Source organism: Pistacia vera, unplaced genomic scaffold (assembly GCF_008641045.1).
Source record: "Pistacia vera cultivar Batoury unplaced genomic scaffold, PisVer_v2 Contig192, whole genome shotgun sequence".
NCBI classification, from domain to species: Eukaryota; Viridiplantae; Streptophyta; class Magnoliopsida; order Sapindales; family Anacardiaceae; genus Pistacia; species Pistacia vera.
This window is the reverse complement of record NW_022195993.1, coordinates 398715-422467: the sequence shown is the minus strand read 5'-3', so window position 1 is coordinate 422467 and position 23753 is coordinate 398715. Positions and strand designations below refer to the sequence as shown.

The 23753-nt window shown below is 34.8% G+C and overlaps 3 protein-coding genes across 4 annotated transcripts; all 3 read left to right on the top strand.

Annotated features, from left to right (window-relative positions):
• Window positions 1–1278: 1278 nt before the first annotated feature.
• Window positions 1279–2795, top strand: LOC116127451 (60S ribosomal protein L2, mitochondrial). Its single transcript, XM_031413098.1, has 2 exons — window positions 1279–2185; window positions 2533–2795. Exons 1-2 carry the CDS (start codon window positions 1279–1281, stop codon window positions 2793–2795), a joined length of 1170 nt encoding a protein of 389 aa, XP_031268958.1.
• A 9112-nt stretch (window positions 2796–11907) lies between these two features.
• LOC116127512 (organic cation/carnitine transporter 1-like) lies at window positions 11908–13958 on the top strand. Its single transcript, XM_031413173.1, has 3 exons — window positions 11908–12344; window positions 12526–13047; window positions 13213–13958. Exons 1-3 carry the CDS (start codon window positions 11918–11920, stop codon window positions 13956–13958), a joined length of 1695 nt encoding a protein of 564 aa, XP_031269033.1. The 5' UTR covers window positions 11908–11917.
• A 7123-nt stretch (window positions 13959–21081) lies between these two features.
• On the top strand, window positions 21082–23093 carry LOC116127621. 2 transcript variants are annotated; one of them, XR_004127619.1, is made up of 5 exons: window positions 21082–21146; window positions 21627–21840; window positions 21913–22017; window positions 22103–22538; window positions 22622–23093. XR_004127619.1 is itself a non-coding variant. In XM_031413259.1 (4 exons), exons 2-4 carry the CDS (start codon window positions 21634–21636, stop codon window positions 22457–22459), a joined length of 669 nt encoding a protein of 222 aa, XP_031269119.1. In that variant the 5' UTR covers window positions 21082–21146; window positions 21627–21633; the 3' UTR covers window positions 22460–23093. The 2 variants fall into 2 exon arrangements, 1 of the variants encoding a protein (XP_031269119.1); XM_031413259.1 differs by having other exon boundaries at window positions 22103–23093.
• Window positions 23094–23753: the final 660 nt, after the last annotated feature.

The window sequence follows — 23753 nt, the reverse complement described above, 5'->3', positions numbered from 1 at the left end:
GCATGAAAAAAGGATGAACCATGAGGAATTCTCCACTCTATGAATTCATAGCGCTCTTGGGATGGGCATGTGTCTTGCAGTAGGTCAAAGTGAAAGAATAAATAAGCACGAGGAGATGCTAGGCTGATCAAAAGAAGAAGGATTAGCGAGAAGTATATCTAACTTTATTCTCCAATTGCAATTGACTGATTATAGATTTTCTATATTCTTTTTCTATTTTCCTAGCGAACTAGCAGCTCCCCCGCCCTACACAGGATTGGATACTGAACCTGATCAGATAGACCGATCGGTGCGTAAGATGATAGTGACGCACTAGGTTTGATCTCGCTACCTACTATGTATACTGTTATAGCTGTTCTTCTACCCCTATCTACTGAGGATATTGGAGCACTAACCCGCAACTTTCATCTACGCTAACAGCTCTCTTCTCTTAATCCGCCTTCGATTATTCATTAGCGCTCCGCCGGGTCCTCCTGCTACTCAAACAGCTTTCTTTAGGAAATGCCGACATCTACTACTAATGGATTGACATTCCAGAACAGGAAGTCATTTGAATGCCCGAAGTCTGCATCTTCTATTACATCGCCGAAAGAGTGAAAAGTCCCTTCTTGCCTGATGAGTTCTTCTTTCTTTTCTTGCTCCTCACAGTCAAGATCCCGCAAATTCTGACTGACTTGAAATTAATAGTCGTTTTATCTGATGATATGAGATGACGAGCGTCAGACAGAGAAAGAGAAAAAAAGTCTAGTCAAGAAGCTTAACGGTGAAGCTTTACATCAAAAAGTAACGAAAAAAGACGGGTTTGAGCAACTTTTTCATACAGTTTTGCCCTCTGATATAGAATCGATTTTCTTTTCTGATCGCTAGCCTGCCGGGCCGCCCCCGCGATCAAACTATCAATCTCATAAGAGAAGAAATCTCTATGCCCCCTTTTTCTTGGTTTTCTCCCATGCTTTTGTTGGTCAACAATCAAACCAACCACTAATTCTTCCTTCACTACTAATACAGGAAGAAGTCTTGTCTTCTTCTGTTCGGAATCCATTTTTTTTTATCAAAAGAAAGACTCAAAAATAATATAAATAATAATATATAGAATATAGAAAGAATTGCTTAAATAACTCAGCGATCTAAAATCATAGTCACGATCTACTAAAAGTCAAGTTGAGCACCCGGACCAGAGGTGGCCGAGAATCTTATGTCAAAAGGACTAACGACGATGAAAGAGGAGAAGGAGGAGTAGGAGGAGTCAGACGGAATCAAATGATTACGAGATAGACAATGAGACCAGGGAGAGCAAGAGCACTTAGACAATTCACTTTGAGTACAGGAAAGTCTGCTGGTAGGAATTCCTCAGGGCGTATTACGGTTTTTCACCGAGGGGGTGGCTCGAAGCGATTGCTGCGAAGAATTGATCTGAAACGAAGCACTTCCTCTATGGGCATTGTAGAGAGTATAGAATATGACCCTAATCGTTCTTCTCAGATCGCTCCAGTACGATGGATCAAGGGGGGCTGCCAGAAAAAAATGAACACGATCGAGGAGTTAGCTCCGCCGCGCAAGATCCTCGAACCTACCACGAACACCATCAGCGGCCTCTTTTCGTTCTCTTTCCTGCCCGGGAAGGTGGATCAAAGAAAGGTAGCTTGCTTCTCTCCTGGACTGATGGCCGCTTATGTAGTGGTCGGCCTTCCTACCGGAATGCCTCCTTTGTCTTCGTATAAGAGCGCCTTTGCTAGTAAGGGCGCAGGAAGCACAAAAACTTTAGTGAAGGACGTCTTCTTCTCTGCCTTCTCCTCTCCAAAGGCCAAGAGAGAGACTGCATCCCTTGCCTTCGCTAGCTCTTTTGGTTTCCCAAGGATAGCGGTAGCTGGGGTTCCTACCGCTTTCTTCGCTCCGCGAATGAGACAGAAAGTGAGAGGAAAAAGCACGTTCTCTCTTTGCGAGGTCCGAAAGTGGAGAACGCATAGCATTCTCTGGGCACATAGGATCAAAGGTAAAGCAGGGCTTTCTTGGCAGAGTTTTAGGCGGCAAGATACTTTAGGGCTTGTTGGAGCTGCTGGGCATAACAAATCGAAGCCGAAGACGGATCAAGGTAGCTTGCCTGCCAAGCCGATAGGCGAAAGGGCGAAGCAACTCAAAGCTCTCCGGGGTTTGAGGGCGAAGGATGGAGCGTGCAAAGTCGATCGTGCACCTGTCGTGTGACCCGTTGGTCCTAAGCAATGTCTTGCGCGAAGCGACCCACCTAGAAAGAGCTCTCCTTTATCTGGGGGCACTAATAAAATGAAACTTCGATCAGATGCGGGTATCAAATCCCGCCGCTGAGATGTCCAGCGGATTCCTGGGCTTTGATGAAAGGCCGGCCACCTTTTTTTACGGAGAGCAAAAGGCCCGGGGCATAGCAGGATGAACCAATGTGAATGAGTGTAAGCTTCGTTGCCCGAACACGATTGGTGCTGACCACACTAGGTGCTACCGCGGTAGCAAGAGAGGCCAGGCAATGACAATTGAGAGGTTGTCACTGAACATTTCTAGTCACACGGGAAGAGAGGTCCAATGGCAAGGCCATACGCCCGTTTGGCTCCTCGCGGAGTATAGCTCACATCCAAATATCATATCTGATTGGGGAACGGGGCAACACCCATGAAGCTCCGGCGGAAAGGGAAGGCCTGCCAGGCCGTATGCCCATGGGTGCAGGATTCTTCGAAAAAGCGCGGGCTGACTCGGAGACCTGGGACCTTGGCTTAGCAACGAATGAATATTTCTCCTCGAGCTTTCTCTGCCAGCGGCTTATGTAGTGATCGGCCAGCTCGCTAAGCTTCGCTTCGGAGGAACCTAGCTTCTTCAGCGAAGCTGGAGGAACGGAGTTGGCTTCTCNTTTGGGACCAATCCCAAATGGGCCCAGGCCTAGGCCCGCAAGGGACCGGTCCCTTGCCCAGCTGTTTATCTTTATAGAGATGCTGCTGGCCCGTTTGAAAATTAATTCAAATCAAACAACATTTTTTTGTCTAAAAATGAAAAGATAGGGGACTTATTTTTAGATTATTCAACTCAAAACATTTTTTCTATCCAACTATATTCAACTCAAAATATTTTTGTTCCTTGTATATTTTTTTCTCTCTCCATCGCATTTTTCTCTCATTCCAATCTGAAAATTAATCCACCTAAGACCACTGTCACCAGCCAACGTGGTCGAAACAACGCATAATTGGCTAGATCTGGTCGTCGTGCACTAGTCAAGTTGTTTCTGGCCAGATGTATCAGGCTATCTAGTCGTCATTGACGACTAGGTCTCTAGCCGTAGATCAGTCGTCTTATGGATCTGGCTGGAACCAGCCATATTGACACACGACCGACCATATCTAGCCTATCGTATGTTGTAGATTTTTGTAAGTGTATGAAATCGTGCAAGTAATAAAGTGTAAAATTACGGATATCGAACCCAAGGGAATTACTATTATCAATTGTCAATTAAACTATTCTATTACTATTTGATCAATCCAAACTGTATCAAGGAAAATCTAAACTAAATTAACAATTGAATTTAAAAAGAGAACTGAACATAGAACAATTAAAATAAATCTTTGGGTTAAAACAAGGTGACTAGACCTAGGGCATAGACTTCACACCAACTCTTACTCATATGTATCGATCACTTATGCTAATTTTATTAAGCTCTTCCTACAAGTCAAACTCCCTAAATTTCCAATAAATTTCTCTCGAACAATTATCAAATTAACTTCTAATTACCAACTCGAATTATCTCTAATCAGATTTAAGCAATTGAAGATCATTATACTCTATGGAGTTTACTAGAACCTCATAAGTCGCGGTAACCTATCTATAGCGTTTGCTCAACTATGGTTTTACTACTGTAGACCAACTAAGTATCATCTCTCGATCTCAACCTAGTCCATTAGTTCATTTAATTCTTGGGCCCTTAAGAATCAAAAGCATTAGGTATACTAGTAAAACTTATGAAGAACTCTTAATAAAAATTAACGAGCATAAATCAACACATAATCAAGAGATTGGGCTACATCTTAGCCCTAGAGAATAAATTTAGTTCATAATAAACATGAAAGAAACAATCATCTTTATTAAAACAATCATCATGAGTTTATAAAAAATGAACAAGAAAAACTTCTCTATATTATAAATCAAAGCTCTAGAACTTCTGTTACTTTTCTTCTCTATAGGTTTTCCTCCTCTTATTCTCCCCCAAAAAAATCCCTAAAATAATGCTAAAAGACTCCTATTTATGTCCCACAAGGGTTAGGGTTTTATTTTTCTTAATTCTATTTGGTTTTGGACTCTTAACCCTATTTTCCTACCTAAAAACAGATGACAATTTCTTAATTTCTGTGACCGTGCCCCGACATTATGTTGTCGCATGGTAGCTACTGGAAAAAGTGTGCCGCAGCATAGTAGCTACTGGCCAGAGTGTGCTGCGGCACAGTAATCTCTTCCTCTTCACGCATCATTCCACTGTTCTTTAGAGATGGTGATTTTTGAACTCGATAACGATGAAATTTGGAGAAGTGGTAAACATATAAAATGTAGCCCTTTGAATCAGCTTTCCAACAGTCAAATAATCGTCTTAATCCAAGTTCTACAGCTCAAGATATTCTCAAAAGACAAAGGCATGCTCAAGCTAGAACGTAATCTAGAATCTTCTCTTTACTTCAACTTCCATAACTTCTTCAATTCAACTCCGATTCTTGATCTATTTGTTTCCACTCATCACTCATTCTATTGCTGACATGATTCTTCATCCGAGCATAATATTTAAGCACTAGTAGCCTGAAAAACATTCAAAAACACTTGTGATCCCATAAAAGACAATTATAAAAATATTAAGCAACTTTACCAAATTAAGCCTAATTTCCCACAATTAATCACCTAAACCACTAACTAAATGTGTATTTTCAAGCTCTTATCATCGTATGCTGTTTTGACAACTGTCGACTACTGTCCAACAGTGGTGGTTGGTGGTCGGCTGTCCTCTTGGGTGGCTAAGGTGCTTTTGTTAATTTTTAAATTTTTATTGCATGGGTGTTTAGTTAAATTAACAAATGTAGGGGGTTGAAAAATAGTAATAAATATTTTCAAAAAAAGTACCAAGCAATTATTCTGTCTTAAAAACTTTTTTTTTTTTAAATGTACCAAACAACTATTCTAGTATTTTATCAATCTTAGATATAATTTTTATTTATTTCACCAAACACATTTTTCAAAATCTGATCCTATTCGATTTAATTCAACTCAACTCAACTTAAAACACTTTTTCATAATAACATTGTTCAAATAATTTACCGAACAACCCGCAATCTTTTTATTTTTTTCTTCTTGTGTTTATCTTTTCGGACTATGGGAGAACAACCAATTATTCCGGTTCAACAATGATGAAAAGTATTATTAAAAAAAAAAAAAGTACGCGTTTTGAAGGTAATATTTATAGAACAAGAAAAAGACCCTTTTCTCTTATCTTTTTCAGATTCCTTTCTTAGTTTTTAAGAACAACAATGCTACAGACATCGATGTTTTTATACCAAAATTTTGTACCGGCTTACGTGTCTGTTGACTCAGACCATTTAACGCGTTTTACGTTAATAATTTTTTTTTAATAAACGGTCGTTCATAACATATGGACGGGAGTCCATTTACCACGGACGGGCGTCCTCATTTAAAGGACGTCCTTCCATTGGTAAATATAATAAAAAATATTTAAAAAATTAGGGACAGCCGTCCCTTAAGTATGGACGACCGTCCATGAGGAATAGACGCCCGTCCATACTATTCTTTTTTTCTTTTTTTTTCTTCGAAAAACTAGTAGGGAAGTATGAAGATTGCGTGGAAACTTTTCCAACCAAGGATCCTGCTATAGCATTCTCCAGTCAAGTCTTGAACAAGAGAAGATTCAAAGACTTCAATGGAGAAAACAGCTCCAGAAATGGCTCCAACTGCAGCCCCTCGAACAAATCCACTCTCTGTTTCTTGCCCTATTAAAGCTCCAGTCATGGCTCCCAACAAAGTGCCCACTATATAACACAAAATGTCAAATTCAAATCAAACAAATAAGATCACCCACAATTCTGGAGACAGAACGTTCCAAAGAAAACTTCCTTTATATGCAAAAATCATTAGCATAATTAGAAAAATGACATGCTAGTACATCATTGTCTCCATATAAATCTATAATAACCTTTTTCGCTTCGTGAAGAGCTTGAGCATAGTTTACGAAGCGAAAGGGAATGAGGGAATGAAGGCCGAAGGGAAGAGGTCTGTAAGCCGACACTGAGGTAGAGACATACGCAGGTGCAGGTAGATGTTTCCATACCCTTTTCAACAATCCAAGGAAAGTGATGCTGATGTATCTGTAGCTGCTGAGGTATTGGAATTTTTCCATCCATCCTTAACCCCCCTGTAATAGAAGGAATTCTTGGCCTTCTTTTCGGTGCGGCATCTTCGATGAGGTTTTTGTAGGTTGAGTAGAAGCTATTCGATCATGAAAGAGGGAGGGGCTTGCTAAGTGAAGTCAACAAAAAAAATAAGAAAATAAGAACCTTTCCTTTGAAAGATCCAAACGAGCTATTGATTACTCTACTATGTCCTTGGTTACAAAAGTGCAGAAATCTTTGACTCTTTCAAAGAAATTCCCAAACAAAGACAAAGATGACATATAGAAACGTGATGGGTATGCAGAAATCTTTTGGATGGGCGTCCATTGTTTTTTTTTTTTTTTAAACAACACAACTTTGGACGGTCGTCCATAATACTATGAACGACTGTCCGGGATGTATGGACGGCCGTCCATTTATGTCAGTATTCAATCGTCCAACGTAGTTGCCTCCACTTGTTTCGGTGCAATTTTTCGGTGTAACTTTTCGGTGGATATAGCATTTTTGTTTTAAGAAATATTCATTGACTGCATAAACCCAAAACTGTGATAGACCCCTACTCATCTGTATATAAAACAATTATTTTTTTTTCAGGTAATTATCAAAATATGACCAATGAAGACACTGTCATCTTCCCCATCTCCAAAGTAATCCTACAAGTTAATTTGTTATTGAGGTTCTGTATCTATGATCAAGATTGGAAGAGAGGCCAGATTGAAAAGTCTGAATGTGAAGTTATAAATTGCTTTTGAACTCGTCCATATATACAAACTTATACTTCTAGGATTACTTTAAGCTAGCATCGTTCAAGGAATGTTATATTAAATGTGTTTGGTTAGATTGGTATAATTAATATATTTGGTTGAGAGGAATAAAATATTATCAAGAGAGACTTTTACAGAATGCCCTTCCTTTTCAATAATAAAATTAATATTAATATTATTATTATCTAGAGTATTACTTTTAATACCCTATATTTGAGAATTTAGTTAAAACATCACAGCTACAACAAAATTTTAAAATTTAACAAAATATCCCCAACCATCAAAGACGTCTGTCGGCCATCGACCACCACCGTTAACCACTATCGATAATTATCGGAACAACGCATGATCGATCAGATCTGGTCGGCCATTTGCTGATCTGACTGTTTATTTCTGGCCAGCCATGGATCTGGCTAGAAATAAACAGTCATGGATCTAGTCGTCATTTCTAGCCAGATCCATGGATCTAGCTATTTTTGGCCATGAATCTGGCGGAAAACGACCAGATCAGTGCACGATTGCCAATGGCGGCCAATAGTGGTGGTCAGTGGCCGATAGTTGTCTTCAGTGGCTGACTTATTTTAAGTGGTATTCATGTAAATAATTATGGGCATTTTTGTAAAAAAAAAAAAAATTAATTTATGAGGTTACAGAAGTTGTTTTGCACATTTGGACTAATTGTTATTTGGTAAACATATGACGACATCCGTGTCCAAAATGTTTATTAATTAAGAACAAAATCTAGATTACCTCGATAATAAAAAAATAACACCCTTTCAGATGGTAATCGGATTACCTAGGGGTGAGCGGTTCTGGGTACCCTCCATTTTCTGGGAGAACCGGAACCGGAACTGTACAGTGCAAGTTCTTCAATTCAAGGAACTGGAACCTAAAATGCAGGTTCCGGTTCCTTTCCAGGGTACCCTGTAAAAAATCAATTACCCCCCTATTATTAGTTTAAAAAATGACAAAAATACTTTAAAAGTTTACAAATACACCCCTAACAAATATACTATTTGGGTTTAGGGTTTAATTATAATTTAATATTATAATTAATTAAATTGTTAATCATTTAATTAAGTATTGTAATATTGTTTATAATAGAATGTTGTAATTAATTAAGTAATCATACCATAAATTTATAATGTAATTTATAATTAATAAAATTCTAATCATTTAATTAAGTATTGTGTAAATTAGTAAATTACTAATATTTATAATATAATGTCATAATCAATTAAGTAATAATTTAATTATGTAATGTTATATTGATTATATGATCATACTATAATAGTATAATGTAATGTTATAATGAATTAAGTAATCATAGTATAAATCTATAATTTAATATTATAATTAATTAAATTTCAAATAATTTAATTAATATACTAATGTTTATAATGGAATGTTNACGTTCTTGTGTAACTTTTCTTATACAAACTTTATTTGATATTAATGAAAATCAAACACAAACCTAACCATATCTCTAAGCAATTAAATAACCACACAACTCTTCCATAATTAATTGGCAAGCTGTCGGCTGTCCTGCCATTAGCTTCCATTCCCATTATCATTATTTTAATTAAAAGAAAAAAAAAAAAAAAAGTTTAAGACTCCTATAGAAGATTTTTCATCATTGCCTAAGAGAAGAAAAAACTTGAGATGACACATGTACACCATGTCATTCGAAACTACATTCAGTGATAATATAATCACATATACGATATAATAACAAAATTTTTTTTAAAATTAATAAAAAAGTTTACTATTAAATTTTAAGTGTTAAAATAAATGATAAGAGATCAATTCGGTAAAATTTAATAATTTACAACAACATATATTTTAATAGTTAACCAACAGTTCATTAACGATACAAAAATTTCTCTTATTATAATATACACCGTGGGATTAATGTCATTAACTCGGTATTATATCATATATGTATTTATTTATTTTATTCACTTTTATACTATTATTCATAATTTAATATAGAAAAGTGTACACAAATTAAATCAGTTTCACCTAAAATTTTCTAGTCACGTCCACGATATATTGTTGGGCTTCTTTAGAGCCACAAGTATCCAACTTTCCAACAATGTTGAATTGGTTGAGTCATCAGTGGCTTACTATATACCCTTATGGTCATGACTCGGCTCAAATAGCTCCATGCACTGAAAACAGTTTTAACTACAACCAATCATCTATCTTTGCGTTGACTCGAATAAATTACGATTATAATTTAATGATTAATTCTATGATCGTGATTCTAAAAAGTCTTAAAGTAAAACAAATATATCCTCTGATTGAATATAATTACAGCTTATTGATTGATATTACAAATTCATGTATTGAATTTTATAGTAGTCTCAAGCTATCATCCATTAAGAAATAATAATAATAAAAAAAGTAGTCTAAGTAGACTGCCACTTAAATTTTGACAAACCAAAAAGGAATTTTGACATATATGAAAGTGGCTTAACACGTCAACAAGCACTTCTCCAAGCAAATTAAGTGCTTAATTGACTGATGCGTGGCCACTAATAAAGATTAAGACTCCCCACAATTTGGGCATAAAATTCCAAACAATCAATAACTTGGGAAAATTAGATGCTTAGAACAAAATAATTATTCCCATAGAATCGTTTATTTTTTTATTTTTTTTGACCAGAGATGTTTGGGCCAAGCTTGCGTACATCTTAACTAATCTCTCGGACTTTGAAGTTAACGACTGGATAAACCCTCCAGTGGCCACCTCTTTAAACCCTTGGAGCTCTGAAGTTAACGATCGAGTGAACCCTCCAATGGCCATCTCTCTTAGCAATCGAACTCAAGACCTTTTGAGTAATACACTCAAGAGTCATTATCACCCCATTTAACCACTCAGGGGTGGTTTAGAATCTTTTCTTTGGTTTTACGTTTTGTGGGTTCTATTCTAATTAATTTAATGGTTTTGTTTTTCCCTGCCAAAGTAGCTTTGCTAATATGATTAATTATGTGTTAATTAATACTTTAATCACAATTATTAATATGTTTCTGTATCATGCACTCAAAGGCTAAAAGATCAACTTTGATAAAACATTTCTTTTCTTTCTCAAGTTCCACATGTAAATAGTCTATATGCTTGTCCTATTTAATTATAAAATTTTATGTAATTGTCTCTCGAGGTCATGCATTATTGAACCAACGATAAAAGAAGAATTCGAGATGAACCGTATACTTACATGTTTTGTATCCGATGCGTGCAAAGTGTAAACAGTAAAACTATACCCTAATTATACACTTGTATGTATTATTATGAGTTTATCATAAGACCTTAATTTAAATAAGAATAATACTACATATACAACTTTGTGTGTTTGATATATTATCTCCTTTATTTTTTAAATTTATCTCCAAATATGATTTATCTAATTATATTAAAACACATTAGTTTATACAATATTAAGAGTTTGTATATGTAGTATTCTTTTTATTGAGAGGGTTATCCTCGTGACCCACAAAAGAAAATAATTATTTCAATAAAACTAAGTGAAATTTACCTATTATTATCATCACATTTAATATGTACTTTGACCTCAAGTTAGGAGAAGTTTAACATTAAATGGCGACATTTGATTGATAGATCATTTTATCAAACACCATGTATTATTAATATTTTAAAAATCTTATGAGAATTTGACCCGTGTCAATTTGTCACAAGACTCACAACAAAATCCTTTTAATGCCCTATAATTGCTCTCATGCCAAACACCACTAAGATATGTAGTCCCTGATGACAACATTTCTATCATCAATAGCAAATTCCTTTTTTTTTTTTTTCAAAATAATTGGGGTGTTCGGACCATTTTGCACGTATCTCAATTAATCTTTTAAAATCCTAAAATTAACAACCAAATAAACATTCTAGTGACCACTCCTTTTAGTAATTAAGAAAAATCAAACTTAATACCTTTTAGGTAATATACTTAAAAATCTCTCTCTCCTATCTAATCACCCAAGAGTGGTTAACTTAGCCGATTAATAGATGCCTATGTTCAATGTGTCTTCGATATTGCAACCTAGATATAGTTGAAGTTGACATGCTAAATTAATTGAGCCACTTAAATGTTCCCTACACCTAATTTAATTTTAATGGATTATCACATCACATAATATGTGTCATATCATCATAAAGCATTTTGATTTTGATTTCTATCGTCATCGTAATATTATTTCAGGGTTTTATTATAGTAAAGAGGTCACGTTAACCCTCTTCATAATTAATAGTGATTTTTTGATTTATCTATGTTGCCTGTCCAAGTATCATAACCCCTTTTCTTTTAATTCTTTTGTTATGTAACCAAATGGAAATTCCAATTATGTTTTCAGAATTTACACTATGATTACATTAAGAATCTCTATAAGTATCAAAATTTGTACATCTCAACTAATTTTTCGGGGTCATAAATCATGAAATTAACGATCAAGTAACATCAAATAACTTCTATCACCCCATCCAACCACCCAGAGATAATTAATTGAGACTTATGTTCATAACATATATATAATATTCCTATAAAAAGTCACTAAGATAATTGAAATTTCAATCCCCAAAACCAGGTAAATGAGTGAAGAATCAATAGCCATAAACAATATAATAGTACAAACTACAGTAGCATAAGGAAAAGTTCGGTGTCTATATATACAAACAGACTTGATTTGGTGCCATGAAATACGTTCTAAATCACCCGCAAACACTTCTCCTTTCAGAAAATCATGGAAGAAGAGCAAGAGCTCATTGCTCAGCAAGCGGGATTCAGCATAAGCTCAGTAGAAAAAGGCTCGTCAACCGCAACCAAACTAGAGTTGACAGTTGATGAAGTTATAGAAGGATACATTGGATCCTTCGGCTTGTCTCAGATTTTGCATGTGTTCTTGGTTTCGTTGGCCTGGACTTTTGATTCACAAAACACTTTGGCGACGATCTTCAGTGACGCTCAGCCATCTTCCTGGAGATGCAAAGCCGGTTCTGTGTGTGAAGGAGATCAGAGCTCCGCCGCTTCTGTTTGTGCGTTGGCGCCGGGGACTTGGGAATGGATAGGTGGGAAGACGAGTTCCACCATTGCTGAGTGGAGTCTCATTTGTGACCGCAAGTTTCTTCCTGCCATTCCTGCTTCACTTTTCTTTCTTGGTTCTCTTCTGGGTATGTTTATAAAATGAAATGCTTCTCTTAATTTATTTCGCATAAATTTTCTATGTTTTTATTGAAGGCGTTACATCCCCTCGTTTTGTCGAGAGTTAAAGACATTATTTTTAAAAATGAAATGAATTCTGATGAAATTTATGTAACTCAATTAAGTAGAAATTGTCAATTTCTGTGTCAGGATCTGCTTTTTTTGGCCGCTTGGCAGACAAACGCCTGGGAAGAAAGAGAACAGTTCTTCTCTCGTGTCTTTTAACTTCTGCTACTTCATTTCTTACTTCCCTCTCACCAAACATTTGGATTTACGCTTTGCTTCGCTTTTCAAACGGCTTTGCTCGTGCTGGAATCGGAATCTGCTGCCTGGTTCTCTCCACAGAAGCCGTTGGCCGCAAATGGCGCGGCCAAGTTGGACAGTACGGCTTCTTCTTCTTCACGGCAGGCTTTCTTTCGCTTCCTATGATAGGTTATTCGACCAGAACTTGTTGGAGAACTCTGTACAAGATTCTATCTCTTTTCCCTCTCGTTTACTCTATCGTTTTTCTCCCTTTTGTATCCGAATCGCCTCGTTGGCTGCTTGTCATGGGACGGAGTAAAGAAGCTCTTGATGTGTTGAAAAACTTCGCCAGGCTTAACGGGAAGAAGCTGCCAACGAATTTGAGCCTCGCAAATCCTTCTTCTTCAGGAAACAAAACGGGATGCGAAGGTGAGTCTATTTATCAAATCGTGTGTCATCATGTTTAACATTGACATATAAATAAAGTGATGATACGTTGAATAATATGAAAATACTTATATACAGTACCTATATACATGGACGTATAAATAAAGTGATAATACATTAAATAATTAACGATACCTTTTCTTGAAGAATCTGCAGAAAGATCAGCAGCTGATGCAAACGAGAGCCTGTGGACGACAAAGTGGGCGGCTCAGAGAATGATTCTGGTTATGTTTACAGGTTTTGGAGTTGGGTTTGTTTATTACGGGATTCAACTCAATGTTGAAAACCTCAACTTTGATCTCTACTTCTCAGTCGCCTTCAATGCATTAATGGAGATTCCTGCAGTCATCATCGGAACCGTTCTCCTGAGCTTCACAAACAGGCGTTTTCTCTTCTCTCAATCCGCCTTTCTAGCCGGAGTTTCATGCATTCTCTGCATATTTTTCTCCAACAATGGAGCCCAAAACCAAACAAAAGCCGCTAAATCTGGCGGAAGTTGGCCTCAACTCACCATTGAAGCAATCGGATTCATGGCAGCTTCAACCGCCTTTGATGTTCTATACATTTACTGCGTCGAACTCTTCCCCACCAATGTGAGAAACTTTGCAGTCTCCTTTCTGCGCCAAGCTTTGATGTTGGGGGCTTCAGTTTCGCCATCGCTGGTTGTTCTTGGCCGCCTGAGCCCCTCTCTTTCGTTTCTCATTTTTGGGGGCTTCGCGATATTCAGTGGAGTCCTGAGCTTATGGCTGCCGGAAACGAAGGATGCTCCGCTCTGTGAGACGCTGAATATGCAGCAAGAAGAAGAGGAGATACGGAGAAGAAATTTATCAGGTGAAAATCATGTGTTTGAACTTGGAAATTGTGATAGTGATGATAATCTAGAAAAGTTGTGATGATCTTGATTAATTATAATTACTCTCTGGAGCGCGATGCTCATAAACTGTTGTATTACTTAGAATATAGATTCCCTTAAATATTATTGAAAATATTTAGAAAAATATGTTTGGTTGGTTAGAATAAATTGGTGAACATGTTATATTAATATGTTTGATTGAAAGAATTAAATTGATGGGTATAACATATAAATTACTAAATTACCCTCTTTTTTAAATATTAATATAATATTATTTTTTAAATAATTTCTTTTAACCCTTTATATTTCAAATTTAGCTAAAACACCCCAAAAATAAAAAAGTTTAAAACTTAATAAAAATACTCCCACTCACCCCAAGCCACTATTGGCGGCCTGCCACCACCACTAGCAATGGCGACAGTGGAGACCTGGTCGTGAAAGGGCAAATATTTGGCTGTGAAACAACGGCCAAATATCTAACCTTTCACGATTAGGTCTGGTTGTTTCTGGCCATGAATCACAAATCCATGGTCGGAAACAGCCTTATCGGTGCGAGCGGCCTTATTCATTCGGTCGTCGCCGACGGTTGGGGGTGGTAGCCAGATTTGACCACCACCCTTTGGTAATTTTTTAAATTCCAAGAGTATTTATATCTTAAAAACTTTGTATTTAAGGATAAAATAGTCAATTGATATTTTTGTAAATTGTTTTTAAAACAAGGCCATTATTGTCCTAAAATTTTATTAATAAGGGGTAAAAGTGTAACAAAAATAAGATTATCAAGTAATCTTAAAATACCTAAGAAAATAGAGGTAGTAAGATTACCTCTTATATTACCAACAATAACTATTATTGGTATCGGAAGATTATTGAAATTTTATATTAGTTGATAATCAAATGTGGTAATCAAGAAGTATAAAATAACATTACCTTAGTAATTCAACATTACCTTCAACCAAACATACCCTAAGAGTAATACTAGATGTACAAAAGAAAACTTACAAAAATTTATGTACAAAATGATGTGACAAGAAATGAATGAAAGAGTAACTATGATAGGTTTGACTTTTTGTATTCACTATTTTATTCATTTTCTGTCATATCACATTGTATAAAACTCTTTGTAAAATTTCTTTATACGTATAACATTATTGAAAAAATAAATAGTCAATGGAACTCTTTATGTCTTATGTGCTAAAATTTAACAGATGGGAAACTCATGGAAATAGCCATATTTGAGGGACTAATTTAAAATTTAAGAAAAAGTATTTTCCTGTTACCTAGTTTAATCATTCTTCCTATAAAATGACAAAATTACTTATTATTCCACAACTTCGGAAAATAAATTCTCAACACAACTACACTAGCTAGACATAGAGAAATGCTAGATGTACAAAGAGTCTTTATACAAAATCATGTGACAGTTACCATATTACTCGTTTGTAAAAAGAAAGAGAAGATTGATGTGAAACTGGTAGTGTGACAGCTACACTTTTTTGTTAATGAGCTCGTCAGCAGACAATTCAATCAAAGTAAGATGAACATCTTTCTTTTTTCAAATTTTTTTATGAATTTCATGAGTTACAGTATATAAGTAAATGATAATCTGATTCAGTTGACGTATTATTGATTATTTGTATAATGTTCATTGAATTAGACATATTAACTTTTGTAGATGTGGACTTTTGACACAAGTGATGGAGATCCTCGTCTATTACGCTTTCGAAGTGTGGGCATAGTGCTCCTCCACTTTGCATCAGGTAATGATGCTACCCCTTTTGATTTTACGTGACTATAATATCAACATGATTGAAGTTTTCTTCTTATATCAGTCTATAACCCTGCGAGTCTTTATTCTTTTATGATATGGTCTTGTAAGATTTCAGTTTCACGACATTCTTACAACTTTGTGCCTTATTCTTTTGTCCCCTGTTATAATGTTATTTATTTGAAGGTTTGATAAATTTTAGGGATTTTTTTTATGGCTTAGAAGCAAGAAAGATTATATTAATTAGAATAAGATACAATACTTTTTTTAAGGAATTGGAGTCCAAGATAGTATCTGTTTTGGTTCTAAATTCTGCTTATGACTGGTATTATGCCAATGGGAGACATATTTTATCAGCTGGTCAGGAAATCTACGTATTGTAATTTGTGAATAATGTGTCATTAGTTCATTCCAGTTGTATTTTTAGTTTTATCATGCCCATCTGTTTTTGACTAATGACATTGTTGACGCTTAAGGTTCTGTCCTTATTATCTAAATAGCCAAGTACAGTTAATTTTCTATGTAATTATTGTTAATCAACTACTTGGTGTCTTAATTTCCTAATTTTCTGGAAGAAGAGATAAAACTGAAGCCCGTTATTGCATTTGATTGTGGTAAGATCTTTCTCTTACTGCTCTTAAAAAAATATACTGTTCAATAAGAATTGTTGTCCAGAAGTTCTTGTACTCCATTCTATTTAGTCATGATATCTCATTATTGTTATTTCTGTTGTTGTTGTTGTTAAACAATCCAAAGAAAATAATAAAAAGAGGAGGCTAGGGTTTCATTGATATTGCACAATTCAATTGAATACAAAAAGTATGATTTAACCTAAATACAAAGATATATATATAGGCTAAACAAAGGAAATAATGAAAAGACAAATCTACCCTTAATAAACAATAAAACAAAATAACTCATATTTCTTAACAGTTGTTATATTTTTATAAGAATCAAATGGGGAGTTAAGAGATTTATTACCAGGAAATAGGGGTATAAAATAAGCGAAGAAGCTCCACAGAATCCCTGTGTTATCTGGGATATGCAAAGTTTGAACCATTCCAATACATACGAATTTAGAGTCAGGATTTAAGTGAATGCATTATTCTAGTCAACCATTTGAATTCTTATTTTAATTTTTTAATATTTTATCGCTTCTATCCTAATGAAGAATAAAGAGACATAAGGACCTCCAACTCTTCTTTCCTCTGTACAAGCAGTTGCCCAAACGACTGTAATGAAAGCAATCTTTGATTAATAACTTTGTTTCTGTCTTTAAATTGATCTTATCTTGCTTCTTTGTCTTTGACTGAAAAAAAATCTGCCTTAGCTGAAATTAGGGAGCGAGATTGGTAAAATGTGGTTACATGCCATATGGATACTGCACAAGCATAAGTATGGAGGCCTCAAAACTTCGTTCTTGGTGAGCATATTTTGAGGCCATGCCCGGAAAATCCAGCACCTGTTATAGTTAGAGTTTTTTTTTCTCGTTCTTTGGTTAGGTAAAATTTCTAAAAGATTCTTGAAACCCAGTTGTTGCTAAGTGTCTGATGAATTAGGAGTCTGGCTTCTTTTCAGTTTCATATTTTTCCAGATATTCAATATGAGAAATAAATTGGACCATGACGTAATACTTGATTTATCAGTAGTTTTGAGATATAATCTGCTGGCAAAAAAAAGTCCCTGGAATCTGAAAAATTTGGAAAATCATTCTGACTGCATCATTTCTTTATCTTTTACATGGATTGGGGTTGATGATCTTTTTGTTAATCTGGTAATAGGCATGTGCTATTAGTGCATGTGGCAATTTTGCTGTTCTGGGGACAACAGGTGGTTGGATTGAGCGATTTAATCTTCAATCAGTAATAAGCCGAGGCTGCTACCTGGACATGTCAGAAAGAAAAAGCTGTGTCCATAATGGGGAAGCGTTTGGAATCGCTTGTGATTCAACAAATACTCTATTGATCAGTGCCCGGTATCATGGAGATATAAAGGTCTGTATTTTTTCTCTCAAAATTATGCTCTGCTTCCCTTAGCATGTATGATTCACTTGTATGTGTCTGTAAGGGTGTGCACGTATTAACCTTATACTATGTCAAAAATTAAATTTTGATGCATCTTATTTTGGATTTTGTCTTACTGATAAATGAACACTTTGAAAGAAATGGATTACGTTACTTTGCCCAAAAGTTCTGCAGTACAAAAACACTTTATGATTGCCTTAATCATGATACTATCCCTTCCACATAGTGTTATATATAGTGACAAAAACAATTTATGGATTTCTGGGGTGTAGCCACCTGTTCCTGATCTGCCTCGATTTTCTGTATTTTGTGAAAATGAATATAGCTGCTATTGAGGTCCATATATGCGTTTGTTTTTTGGTTAAATATTTCCAGCAAGAAGCTCTCTTGTTCAAAAGAACAAAGTTTTTGTGGAAAGTTCATTTCTCTAAGGTTTTGCTCTGCAGGTTTGGGATTTTAAAAGATGTGAAATAAAATCCAGATGGGAAATTGGCTGTTCTTTGGTTAAGATTTTTTCCATCGAATTAATGGTAATATTTCTAAATCAGTTATTTAATTTGATGATCTCTCTCTCTCTCTCTCTCACACACATGCATGTGTGCAGCATACACCTGTTTTCTCACCTGTAACCTATTAGGAGTATATTTGTTTGTTTGTTTTTTTTTTTTATCTTTCTTGAAAATGGTTTTTATAATAATATTTATTTGTATTTGTGTTTAGTTTTGTTTTGTGTTTGTGTTTTCTGAAAAAAAAAAAAAAAGAAGGTTTTTCTCATTGGGGTTGAAATTTGGTGAAATGGTTTACTATTTCATCATTTCTGGTTACGTGTTTTGTATATATCATATACATTTTATTTTGTATATATTCTAGTTTACATGAGCATGTGAGATATAGTTTATAGGGTAGGGTGTATTTCACAGTTGGTTTATTCTTAAAAACTTGGGGTTTCTTGTTAGGATTGTTGTTTATTGAAATTACAAGTGTAATGTACATGTTTTGTGTATTTTGTATCCTTTGTGAATTGTTTTGTGACTATTTAGAGGCTTGTGGGGTTAGTGAAAAATCGGAGTTAAATTATTTAGGCCGCAGGCCGCATTATACTATGTTTGTGTGTTTTTAATTAGCTAAAAGTAGTCATTTTTCTAATTGTGTTGAAAGGCAATACAATTATAATTTCAATAATGTTATGCTTACTCACGAGCTTACTAATCGCCTTATTACCTTTGTTAAAATTATATATGGTACCTGTACTATGCGTATGGTATCCGTACTATGCGTTATATTTACAATGGATGGTAAGATCGTGAGTAAGCATATCATTACTCTTATTTACTCTTATAATTTTGTTCTTTGCTTTATTATTATAGAGATTAAACCCAAATTGTTTAAAATTTGTATATGTTTTAGTTTGCATAGGAATGTGAGATATGTTTTATAAGGTGTATTTCATACTCAGGTGATTCTTTAAAAAAAAAATGGGTTTCTATTTAAGATTGTTGTTTGCTAAAACGGTAAATGTAGCCAAATAAGCTAGTGTGGTATTGCATCAATACTTGTTCCTTGATCTCTTAAATTTTCCTTTCTAAATTTCTAATTACATTACTTATTTGAAGCAATCATTTCAATATTCATTATCATGTCTTGTTAGGTTTTTGGGCAACAAAAGGAGGATTTTTTTTTTTTTTTTTTTTTGTGTCTTTTGCAACTTTTAAATTGATATATGTAATGCATGGCTATTATAATTTTTTTTTTATACGTATATAAACTCGTAGTTTCCATGCACAAGGCACGGCTACACATTGGGTTTGCCTATGAGCATCTTGTAGAAATTTGATGCATGGATATGAATTAGATGCTTGGGGACGCTGCACCTCCTGATATATTTGATGAAGATGGAAAAGAATTGACACTAAATATTAGCAAAAAAGGATCAATTTCTAGCAGGGAGCTCAAGGGAGAATCCTCCCTACACGCTGAACATGCAAGGCCAGGGTGCTTAGCGTGAAAGAAGCGTGTAGGGCTAATCCAATTAAATTCATGTCATAAAATTTGTTTTATGCATAAATATATAAAATTTAATTTAATTATTTTTTGTTGCATCAATTTTCATTTAATCCGAGTACCCGCCCAAATCCCATGGAACCAGAACCAGTCGGTTCTTGGGATTTGGAACCTGAACCAGAACTGACTAGTTTAGATTCCTAAATGTCTAGAACCGAAACTTGAAACATAGGTTCTGGGTACCCAGGAAAATTACAGTACCCCTTAGGTTGTAGAAATTGATTAATTAAGGTTATACCAAAGTCTACTTTGTAAAAACTTTTCAAAGGTCTTTTTTAATAATGAAAAGTATCATTTACTACCAGTCAAAGGCAGTTTAACTCTCACCTTAAGTAGCAGATAACATAATAACAGGGATGTTTGTGCAAATTTCTCAAACATTAAGATTTTTATATAATTTTTTAACACCTCCTGAGGTTGTATAAGATTATCCCTATATACAATTTTCTTTCATGCAAATGAAAATGAAATGGGTTCCATATAATTTAATCCTTATGGTTTTTTTTTTTTTTTTTTTTAATGAATAATTATAACATTAAAATATAGATATATATTATACTGAACATAAAATTTGAAATGTAATATTATGCATAAAGAGATCACTCATTTTTAAGAACAAATTCAATGATTTCTATATATGATAGTTCTTGATATCAAATAATAATAAAAAGAACTTAAATTTAATATTAATGTAATACTTTTAAAACTTGAAAATTTACTATCATAATATCGTAAAAAACAAATGAATAATATAATTTTTTTTTCCAAAACAAATGTATGTGTATCCGTCTAGTCATAATAAGACACGTTAATTTAATTTATTCATATGTTAATTTAATCGCAACGAAACATGTCAATGCATTGTGTAAGTATCTCTCATGTATAATGAGACTGAATAGGAGTGTGCATCCAATTGAGTAGGTATCTCTCTTAAATAAGTATACGTGTATTTGTCTAATCATGATGAGATATACTAAAGATATATATCAATCCAATGGCAATAAAGATGTGTCCATATAAATATCTCTCGGGATATAGTGTAATTGAATAGACGTTTATGCATGGTAAAAAATTGCTTCTTTGAAATGAGTTTTTTTAAACATTATTGATTAACAAAATGAGGAGATAATCATGATCCTTGGCATAAAAAGGCGGGAAAACACCCTCGTTGAGTATTGGCGCTTATAAAGTTACCGTTCCTTTCGAGTAGTGAAACGACGTCGTGTTCTTGACATTCTTGTTGCTAGGCAACAAACACACTCGCATAAGAAGAAAGCCCTGTCAATCTACTTGCTCAGTCACGCTTCCTACAGTAAATCTGAAACCCGAATTCATCTTCAAATCACATCAGCTCTCGCTGTAACACTCCTCTTTGGTAAGTTTGTACTTTTATGCAAGTCTCCATTTTGATTTCTGTGAATTGTATTGTTACATAGTTCCATTAATTGCAAATAGATTGTCATTTAATCCAACTTAAGTTCTTCTGTGGTAGCTGTGAATTATTTTTATTTCTGCGTGGTTGATTGTTGAGGAACACTGTTAAAATTACAAACATTTTTGCCTTAATTTTGTTGCGTTTAAATGAAGTGATTTTTTTTTAGATTATAATCATATTTGAAAAGTTCTTTTTTTAGCAAAAAAAAAAAAAAAAAAAAAAACTCTTGATGGGTCTTTCTGCTTTGTTTTGTTTTTTTATTAACGCACTTTTTGTAGAAATGCTTTTGCTTACTGCGAAAATCATTGTTCATATAATCCTATGAAATGGAAAGAAAAGCATCTTTCAGATCTACTGTTTGCATTACTAATTTACAAATTGAGGGGCAGTAGAATTGATTTTGTTTGAACCTTATGACAGAAGTAACATGGATGAAGTAAATTTCCACATAGACGACATCTGTATGTATGTTGATAATTTGATGGAAAGGAATTGGAAGGACTATAGGTATGAGCTCTATCAGTATTTTAAAGGGTTCAAGTCGACAGAAGAGGCACGCCAGTATCCGTATGGACATGTCACACAAGAAGATTGGAGTTGGTTATGCACGTTCTTTGAAAATAAGTACTCTGAGGTGAATAGTTATTTGTTTTTTTGTTTGTTTATTTTTCATTCGAATGTTAACTTTTCTATTTCTGATGTGCAGAGGCGGCCTAAGAAGGACCATGCTTCTCGAGTACAGCTCCCATATAAACATCGGGCATGGATAAAATCCTCTTTATGCCACAGTGATGATGACGACGATGATGAGGTATGGTATTTAAAAGTTGAATTTTAATTAGTAGTGCATATTTTCGTTATTATATAGAGAAAACTAACTGGAGAGAGTCATTCAGGAGGAGCTATTTCATGACACACATCTTCCAGCTGCATCAAATCCACCGACAGTGGAGTTGCATGCTGACACAGGGGAGTTGCGCAAAGAGATGGACGAGTTGCGTGCAATGGTTAATAATCAATGGGCAGGTGCAGATATGATCAATTCTATCCTGCAGGATCAGCAAGAACGATTGAGGCGGTTAGAGGAGCGGGTCTTCAATGAGAAAGACAATGTTGCTCTGGATCAAGAAGCAAAAGTTTGGAATCAGGAAGAACGATCGAGGCGGTTGGAGGAACAAATCTTCGCTAGACATGAAAACGAAAACAACTTATCTGATCCTGTTTTCTCTTCTAGCATGCCTGGCCTTAATTAGCCACAGATCCACTTCTAATTGTTCTTGATATATGGCATCAAGAGACTTGCATATTCCTCGTAACAGCCTATCTGACACAGTGTTTGAACTTTATACTTTCTTTTTCTTTTACTCGTTTTCTTATTTTTCCTATTTTATAGTTCAGTTTTCCCGCACCAACAGGGACCTGCAATGGTTTGCCTTTGCTGCGTGAAAGACCACCACTATTGATAGCCCACAACTCTCACTTTTGTTGGGATCTACTGTATCTCCATTTCTTGATTCCAGGTTTTCCTAGAACTCCATCTATTCTTCTCTCTCTTCTACAAAAAGAACCAAGTAAACCCAGATGCATTTACTGCAAATCTCACTAACAAAGAGTAATGTTATTTTTCGCTAGCATTTCTGGGTTTACTAGCAGGTTATCAAAAATATTTAGTGGCATTTGTTTGTCATTCTTTATAATTTATTTTGAGATACTTTGATAAAAGTTATCATAATTCCCTTTGAATTCGAATTGCCATCAAGTTTTAAGTTCCTATCTTTCTTTAACCTCTGCTGGCATGCAATGCAAGCCACTGTGTCATGTTTATGACAACTATAGTGTAAATTTGTGTATTACGATACGAATAAAAAATTGTACCTGCAGTTTGAATATTATGTTTTCAAGATGTTTTCCTTGAAAATATAAGATGCTGTCTTGAAACACTTTCAAGACAAACCATCTTGAAGTATTTTGCAGGTTGAAGACACTATCTCTAACTAAATTTTTATATCTCCAGTTTTTTCCTACTACCGATTTTTTTAGGCGACTATGACTCCATGAATTTGACCTGTTTTTGGGCCATTGAGAGTCACTCATGATCATTGAAATTGCATATATTGTTTATATTGCTCTAGATTGTGTTAGTTTATGGAGTTATCTACATACTTTTCCTCTTTAAAGTAGGCCAAAAGCTTCGGAATTCCCAGATGAGAATCGATACTCGATCAATTGAGGGAGAAGATGATTTTGATCAAAGTCTCCATCTATCATATTGATAATTGGATATTGGAAGTATGGGATGAATTAGAATCGATATTGGATGAAACTGTGTTAACCCAATTGATATCAATTTGGGGTTATGTTGAGTTGAGTAAGTGAAGTGGAATTACACTTCAGGTAATAACAGGAGAACGTACCTGTTGAAAAGTTTGGCAAAAATATCACAAACTAAAAAAAAAAAATAATAATAATGGTTTTATTTTGATTTTCTGATTATTATTTGGAATTTCTAATATTGCTATAGTATTAAGTCTTTACACTAAAATATAC

Coding starts and splice junctions, on each gene's coding strand:
- LOC116127451 (XM_031413098.1), top strand. CDS start 1,279: ATGAGACCAGGGAGAGCAAGAGCACTTAGACAATTCACTTTGAGTACA. Junction 2,186..2,532: donor TGGAGCGTGCAAAGTCGATC/GTGCACCTGTCG, acceptor GAACATTTCTAG/TCACACGGGAAGAGAGGTCC.
- LOC116127512 (XM_031413173.1), top strand. CDS start 11,918: ATGGAAGAAGAGCAAGAGCTCATTGCTCAGCAAGCGGGATTCAGCATA. Junction 12,345..12,525: donor CTTTCTTGGTTCTCTTCTGG/GTATGTTTATAA, acceptor TTTCTGTGTCAG/GATCTGCTTTTTTTGGCCGC. Junction 13,048..13,212: donor AAACAAAACGGGATGCGAAG/GTGAGTCTATTT, acceptor CTTTTCTTGAAG/AATCTGCAGAAAGATCAGCA.
- LOC116127621 (XM_031413259.1), top strand. CDS start 21,634: ATGGATGAAGTAAATTTCCACATAGACGACATCTGTATGTATGTTGAT. Junction 21,841..21,912: donor TTGAAAATAAGTACTCTGAG/GTGAATAGTTAT, acceptor TCTGATGTGCAG/AGGCGGCCTAAGAAGGACCA. Junction 22,018..22,102: donor ATGATGACGACGATGATGAG/GTATGGTATTTA, acceptor AGAGTCATTCAG/GAGGAGCTATTTCATGACAC.